The sequence below is a fragment of the Cryptomeria japonica genome, chromosome 1 (assembly GCF_030272615.1).
Source record: "Cryptomeria japonica chromosome 1, Sugi_1.0, whole genome shotgun sequence".
Lineage (NCBI taxonomy): Eukaryota > Viridiplantae > Streptophyta > Pinopsida > Cupressales > Cupressaceae > Cryptomeria > Cryptomeria japonica.
The window spans coordinates 321,758,619-321,767,202 of NC_081405.1; the positions used below are offsets into that span (position 1 = coordinate 321,758,619).

At 31.5% G+C, this 8,584-nt stretch overlaps 1 protein-coding gene across 1 annotated transcript; it reads right to left on the reverse strand.

Moving 5' to 3' along the window:
• Window positions 1-2,644: 2,644 nt before the first annotated feature.
• On the reverse strand, window positions 2,645-7,641 carry LOC131070592 (F-box/kelch-repeat protein At5g15710). Its single transcript, XM_058006173.2, has 2 exons — window positions 6,325-7,641; window positions 2,645-2,974 (listed from the first exon to the last, which is right to left on the reverse strand). Exon 1 carries the CDS (start codon window positions 7,590-7,592, stop codon window positions 6,396-6,398), a length of 1,197 nt encoding a protein of 398 aa, XP_057862156.2. The 5' UTR covers window positions 7,593-7,641; the 3' UTR covers window positions 2,645-2,974; window positions 6,325-6,395.
• Window positions 7,642-8,584: the final 943 nt, after the last annotated feature.

Consider the following 8,584-nt stretch of genomic DNA (forward strand, 5'->3'; position numbering starts at 1 on the left):
TGATTATTCCAGTCTTTGAGCTATTGCCTTTTATTCGTTGTAAAATTTAGTATAGTAAAGGATAGATTGGACTTCACATAATCAAGTCTTTGAGCTTGATATTGCTCTCTCGTCCCGAAGGAAGTGACCGAAGTCTTTGCGCTTTCAGGAAACTTCATTTCCTTTCTCTCATTTCACTTGAAAGTGGTTATTGCTATTCATATTCAATCGCTAGAGAAAAGGATATTGTCTTTCTTGAAAAAAGAAGAAAGATTGTTGTCTCATCCTATTTTATTTTCAAAGTTGTAGTTAGATAAGGGGGAGCCTTCCCTTAATTAGGAGAGTTTTTACTCGTGTGTTGTGGTTGAAACCACAATTTTGTATATTTCCCCAAGTGTACAAAATTTTCAACCAACAAATAGGGACTGCATTAATAATGAATATCAAATATGCATGATCTGTCCTAAAGATAACATACAACAAGCAATACAATATGCAAAGACTTAAGAAATGCGATCTTCAGTAATCCACTCACTGACAAACATGAGTAAATAACCAATCCGTTTGGCTTATCCAAAAGAATACATGGTGATAAGATGTGCGAAAGAGTCAGGGGTATATTGAAAGATACATCATATAGAATAGTAAAGAAGAAGTGCTTAATAGGGTCGACTTCCTATTAAAGATAAAAGGAAGCGATTATGGATATAAAGATTAAGATGATGATTTTCCTAACAAGTCATAATGATCATATGGCAAACAAATTAGCATACCGACCCTCATTAAAAAAGGCTAAGGTATTATTTACTATGCCGGGAATTAGATTTTTTTTTATGGAGGTCCAGACTTGCGAGCACGACAGCCCAGCAAGGGCATGAAGCCCGCGAGCTGCCAGCCCAGCGAGGGCCTTCACGAAGTATTTTTTGCCACCTGATACGGAGGCACAAGCCAATAGGCTGAACCTCTTCAGCTAAGAGCCAAGGACTGAGGGGTATCCATTCCACCAAATTTGCCCGGAGAACTATCTCGGCCTCAACCCTTATGATGTCGAAAAAACACTCATGTATATATGTTTAAAAAAAACAGATAGTAAAACAAAGCGGCGACAATTAAGTATATAACAAGCAGCGCTTCGTTATGGAAAGTCAGCAATAAAGCATAGAGCGTAATATTAATAAAAGACATATCCATTAGGAAGGAATGCCTCCTTTCATTGAATCGTGACCCTTCTTAAGCGACATAAGATATAAAGGTAGAATAAGAAATGTAGAAGGAAAATGGATAGGAGGTGGAAAAATCATTGTGGCACAATTATCAGTGAACCGTTAGATACAGCAGAGACAGTCTTAACATTAATTACATTACACCAAGTACAGATATATAGGTCAAGATTCTCATGCAGACGTCTACGTGTTGAATCAGAAACATCAACAATATTGGTACTTATATTATAAGTAATATCAACAACATATCAAATCTATCATTCTTACATTGATTAGTATTGTTTATCATTATTTCAAGTATTGATAGAGATTTTGTGGAAAGAAGTCTATTGCAATTGATCTTTGTAAGTTATTGTCCCTATTTCCTAAATTTTAACATAAGGGTACATTATAAAAGACCATGCAGCTTATTACTGTAACTGAAATGTACTTGGCAGGTGTAGCAACATTAACAAAAGAGTTAAAAGTATGTTCTCTGATTGTTAGTTAACAATGCATAAACATTCAGGAAAAGCTTAAGACATGTTCTCTGTTAACCTTTACTTTTGTGCCCCTCAAATAAATTTAGTTGTTGACATCACCTATCAAACTGACTAATGATTAAAATGAAGAAAACTATGTGTAATTTCCCTACGTAAGATACCTAAGATATATTGTCCTATTTAGCTGACAACATTGCATTCACTTCATTTTCTCTACAATCCAGATCCATAGTCATTCTTCAAGAATCCAGAAACTAACACAGCAAGAAACTGCTAAACTAAGTACAATATTAACATAAGTTGCAATATTTGTTATTCAATCTTCATTTCTACTGCAATACATACAGCATATTAAACTAGACTATTCGTATTAATTCAGTCTATTTATAATCCCATATTGCATGCAAAAAAAGAATTGATTTTTGGAACTTGCATAATGCTTCTCTAATACTGCAATGTACTGCATTACTTTTTCAAAACATGATCTGAAACCGTAGTTCATGTCCTTGATTTGCTAGCACAATCTATTGAACTTCTTGACATCAGGTGAAGATTTCCTTAAAGCTTATGAAATTATGACAGGTGTAAAATACATTGTAAATTACCTATCAAACTTATGTTTCGTTTCCCTACCTAAGGTACCTATGATATATTGTCCTATTTAGCTAATGACATTACATTCTTTTCATTCTTGACAACTCAGGGTCATAATCATACTTCAAGCAATCAGAAACAAACACAGCCACAGGTATAAAGTAGTTAGATTGCAAATGCCATGTTACATAAATTTCAAGTGCTCAAGAAACCAAAGATTATTTTTCCTTGTTTATCATTACATGTAAGAAGCTGCAAGCCATTACAATTGCCTTTTACAAATTGGAAAGAGAGAATTAAAGCTATAAAACATTATACAGGAAAAGACAAATTTCACACACCATAAACAAACTCATAACCAAGAAATGTCAGAAGCAAGAAACTTGTCAATATTAAAAAACTAATATCTATTTCCATCCATTACAATTCAACCAGTGAGCAGGTAGGCATGAAGGATGAACCAAAACACATTCCTACCATCGTTCAACATTTTTCAATCGATATCATTGTTGAATACAAATTTTAAACAAAATGACATAATTGGAAATTCAAAGATCAAAATGAGAACATGTCTTGATTCTTCAACAACAATATTTACCCTAACAGAGTTTTGTAGTGTGTTCTATCAGAAGCCCTAAGTCATTGAATGCTCTAGGCATCCAGAACCTATCTGTATAGGTACAGGCACAGCAATATCTGGAACATATTCAACAAAAAAATGCTTAGATCAACTTCCATAGGCATTAGAGTGCAAGTCATCTCATTCACTGTAAGTCATTTGTTGTTGTTCACAATCTAGAATTAAGCTATTCATCTTCATTTTTATGGCATACACCATCATTAAATTGAAGAATACTCATTCTTATGGCATACACTATCATTAAAATGAATCATCCACGTAAAGTGCTATGAATCTGACCATCTGTATTTGTCATGGTTCTTTCAGGTACCAGTATACATATCTGAGATTGCACCCACGCACTTGCCGAGAGATCTTGTGCAATAAATCAGGTTTGTTTTGCAAACCTTGAAATTTTCAAGCATATCAAGCATGATAGTAATCCATCAAGCATAATTTGATGCAAACTTGAATATTATATTTAATTAATTGATTGTAAATGAAACAGGATGTGGGCATTCATATCTTTTTTCAATAAATATAAATAATTGCCAAATGTTTAGATAGCTTTATAAGCAAGAAATGAACTTCATTGATGTAACTTATTCTTATGACATGACTTTCTCACTTTTGAAATACATCTTGCTAGGCTGCATTCTCATCTACTTCATTGCAGAAAGTACATAATATAGATGGAATATTTGATAACGTAGTATGTCTGTTTACAATAATATGACATATTACATACAATACAAAAGTACATAATATAGTTGAAATGTTTGGTAATACAGTATGTATGTTTACAACAATATGACACATTGCCTACATTGCTACTTAATGGACTTAGCTAATCTTTGATCTCAGACTTGGAAAACTATTTGGTGACTCGTATATATTTGTCTATGTGATATAAATATAAACAACAAAAATCTATTTTCTACAATTCATGGGTTAAACTCTATTTTATTTATTCTTTATATCTCTATGCTATGGAAATGTCCTTAAGTTTTAAAAAAAGGTAGTTTGTGTCTTTTTCTACAATTTTTTACCCATTTTTTCAAAAAATCTTATACTTTTAGTTTGCTGATTTTTTCCCCAAACGATTTTTGTTGCCATGATATAAAGCATTGCAATTGTGGAATATGATTTGATAAGTTTTCTAAAATATTAAATTAACCCTACAAAACTCCTTTTCTCAATCACAATGGAATTCTTGGATCACTTGAATATGGCTTCCACTTTTACTATTTGTCTGTTAACTTGTGATCTCAGTTACTTCATAGACTTAGCTAATATTTGATCTCAGACTTAGACAACTATTTGGTGTATTTGGTGACTGCCCTCTTAAAAAGCTAACTGAATGTTTGCCTATGTAATCAGCAATATGAATATAAACAATAAAATAATATTTTCTACAATGCATGGGTTAAACTCTATTTTATTAGCTCTTTATATCTCTATGCTATGGAAATGCCCTTAAGTTTGTTTTAAAGAATAGTTTTGGTCTCTTTTTCTACAATTTTTTATGTTTTTACTTTTTTTCTGATTTTTTCTCCATTTTTTGCCAGTTTTTTTCTCATTTTTTCTCATTTTTTGCCAATTTATATATGTGTATCTTAGCCAAAAATTAATATAAGTGAATTGTTCTTTATGAAATTTGCAAAGTCCTCTTAGCATGCCCACTTCAGTACAATGCTTGTGTACAGAGGTTCTTTTAGTTGTTGGACTCTAAAATGGCTCCTTTTACCTCAAATCCACTTCATTTTTTCGAAAGGAGTATTGATATACTATTGTATGTTGCTTAAGTATTCATGATCAACTTAATCTATCTCTCTGACCAGTCCAAAACAAGCATCAATAATCAACTCCTTATATCTTCTATCTTCAGACAGAAAAAAGCTAAATTTGGCATGCTATCAATATGTATAGCAATATTGATGAGAAAATCTTCATCCAAAGTTATTTCTGCCAAATCTTTTCTATGAAATTCAATCTGCAACATAAATCAACTCAAATTTTATTACTGCTTGGCATGCTTTTTACATCAGATATTGCATTAAGATATGATACACCAACATAGAATAAATCTGCTATTTTTGGCAAAAGATGGGGACTCCAGCTGTATCACAGCTCTTGTTACCTTCTATCATCATATGAATGATTTTATAATTGCCAAATATATTACATATGGATGTACAAATTTGTGATGCTTAAACTATAATATATTCTATAAAAGATGTGCATGTTGAAAGTCCAAAGTTAGGAGAAGAAATTCACTTAGTGCAAAGAAGCAAAGCCTATATTATTGTGTATTTGGAAAGATAAGAAGACCTCTTGTTGTTATGGAATTTGAGCATAAATCCGAAAGTACAATCAAAGAAGATAGACAAGGATTCCTTATGATTCATAAATATATTAACTTGAGAACATGGTGAAGGAAATGATTAGCAATTCTAAGCATGACTCTGAGATAAAGGTGAAAATACATCCACTTCTTTCAAAAAAAAACAAGATCATGTGGACTCATATTGCATATAGAATTCATAGGGGTGATTATTATGGCCTATGTTGTAAGCTTCAAGTTGTCATCCAACCTTCTTTCATTTTATAGTAGGTTGCTTCTAATCATATTCGTCACATGACTAAAATCTTCCTTTGGAGTTGGTCCTTGAAGATAAGAATAAAACAATTTTTACATTAAGACAAGTTTATTTATATTACATGTAAAGATAGTTTTAAATATGGAAAGAACATTTATCACGAATTTAAAAATCTCAATAAAGTAAATTTATTGATTTACAATATTAATTATGTTGAATGAACAAAATGCTAAATGGTTTTTATATCACCTTATTTTAAGAGATCCAAATATATTATATGTATATGCCTCTACCTATACCTGCAAAATAATGTTTTTATGTATTAAAGCATAACTCTCATACCCTAACCTTACTACCTTATCCTTGATATGTTTAAGTTTATATCACTTAGAAATCAATAATTTTGTACATATCATAAAATATACAAACATTATATGGATACATATATTATAGTCAAAGATAATATAAGAGCTAATAGATAAAAGGGGAGATGAATACATGCCATAAACATTGAAATAAAATTACCACATAATATGCTATAAATTGATTATCTAAAGAAATGAAATAAAATAAAAAAAAGAATATATTAAAATTATTTATAACTTATAATTTGTTTAAAATACATTTTTAAAATGATATAAATTAAATTTTCACTTATTAAAAAAAAATCTATATATATTTATCTAATTTCATCAATTACATACCCCAAAATTTATAAAAGATAACCATCTAATTTATCAATTGCATAAAAAATTCCATACAATATCTATTTAATAACAAAAATACATTCATTGAACATATCAGATAATATATGAAGAGTGAATTACCTCTCACACACCGCCATAATCATGTAATCCCTTGTTCTCTCCAACACATATCATCATAATCATGTTATACCTCATTCTCTCAGTTTTCCTAAAAACTGATAAAGATTGAGCTTTGGTTCGAACAACATCATCGTCCTTTTGTTGCACTGAATTTTACAGAGAGGAAGGCGTTGCCAAAATCCTTCCTTTAGATTATATGCTAACACGCTTGCACTTTCATCACCATATAGACTGCTTAAGCATAGGTAATCTCCCACACAAACACACTGCTGACACCACCAATCTTCATTGAGATATTGAGAGAGCAACTGTGGAGGCATTCTTGCAAACTCTTTCCAATTCCAAAGCAACTTATCTTCCTCGTCCTGAAACAACTCCCAGATAACGATACCCATCATATTTGAGCGAGTTGGGGCAAAACCGTTGTATGCAATGAATGGGTGAATTCCTCGAGGGAATGGACCAATCCCGTCAGCTAACTGCTGTAAGGGCTCCTCTAAGAACCCCACCACAAGAACGGACGAACCATATGAAACCATATATAAAACATGCACATTCAGATCTTGAACCGCTTGGCCGGGTAATGGAGCTACTGTAACAGGGCTAACTGAACCCTCTTCTTTGATATTGTAACCCACGATAGCCCCAGGCGTAATTCCCATCCCGAAAATAACGCCATTGCACTCAACCATTATACGACATAATATATTACACCCGGTTTCCAACAGATACTTAATCCTCCATGCATCTTGAAAATAGTGGTAGATTTCGAAGGAAAACATTTCAAAGTCCGAGCCAACTATTAAATACGGCTCTTTGTTTCCTCCTTGTACAATATGGATAAACCGCTGACTCAAATTTAAATCTATTTCTATCTTTGCATAAGATCTCAAAAGGGGATTGCAAACAAATAATTGTGGAGTGAAGATTTCTGAAAATAGCAGTAACCCCTGCCCCATGTTTGATAAATGTGTGATATTGCGTCCCTCGCTATTTGGGATAAAAGAGAGAGGGAGGGCCATCCATTTTTGTTCAGAGAAGCAGTAGGCCATGCAGTGCCAATTTCCATCATTTTCCTGACTGCAGATAAGAAGCCATGGATTTTGGGTGGGCAATGAAAACAGAAAACTTTGCGAAGACAAAATGGAATTCCATTTCTTGCAGACTATGCGAGAGCTGCAGATTGATCGAATTGAAAGCTTTCCAAATATCAATTCTTTCATAGCCCGAGGCAACTTATCTATATCACCCTTGGATTCTCGCTCCATTTCTTTCAGCTCTCAAACTTCCCACCACTTACATTATGTTCCCATGAGGCTGTTTAACTCTACTTTCTGCTTAAATTTAAGCAGTTAAGTGTTCCCATGCAACTTAAAAATTGTCAAAAAAAAAAAAAGGGATAATTTGGAATCTTCCCTATTTTGGTGGAGCAGCTATTGTTTAGAAATTAGAAATAAGTTATAGAACAAACAAAAATGCCACATGGCTCCACAATTTTCTTTCCCTCCTTTTTTAAAGATTTTATTTCTTTTTTCTTTCCAAATTTTAAGTGAACAAATTAGTATTAATGCTATTAAGAAATAACCAGTGGCTGCTTATTAATAAAAATGTCACATGGCTCCACAATTTTCTTTCCCTCTTTTTTAAAAGATTTTATTTCTTTTTTCTTTCCAAATTTTAAGTGCACAAATTAGTATTAATGCTATTAATATAAATTTAAGATGTTTTGTTAATCCCTAAAAATATTGAGTAGCGATTGCTAGTCAAAATAAGCTAAGCAACCCCATGGGAACATTTAATTTGTTATCTCCTAAAAATAATTTAATTACATTTTTACATTTTAATAATAACTTATATGGCTAGTTAATTTTTAAATTTAATGCTTGTTATGAATATCATTAAATTTGACATGATAAATATAATGCATATAAAAAATAAATATGATAAAAATTAGTATAAGATCTATTATGTGGAGCTTTTTATTTGTTGTCTCCTAAAAATAATCTAATTACATTTTTACATTTTAATAATAGCTTATGTGGCCAATTAATTTTTAAATTTAATGTTTGTGATGAATATCATTAAATTTGACATGAAAAATATAATGCGTATAAAAAAATAAATATGATAAAAATTAGTATAAGATATATTATATGGAGCTTTTTAATTTGTTGTCTCCTAATAATGTTCTAATTACATTTTTACATTTGAATAATAGCTTATGTGGCCGATTAATTTTTAAATTTAATGTTTGTGATGA

Excerpts from the sequence above, each read along its gene's own strand:
- LOC131070592 (XM_058006173.2), bottom strand. The coding sequence starts at position 7,592 with ATGGAGCGAGAATCCAAGGGTGATATAGATAAGTTGCCTCGGGCTATG.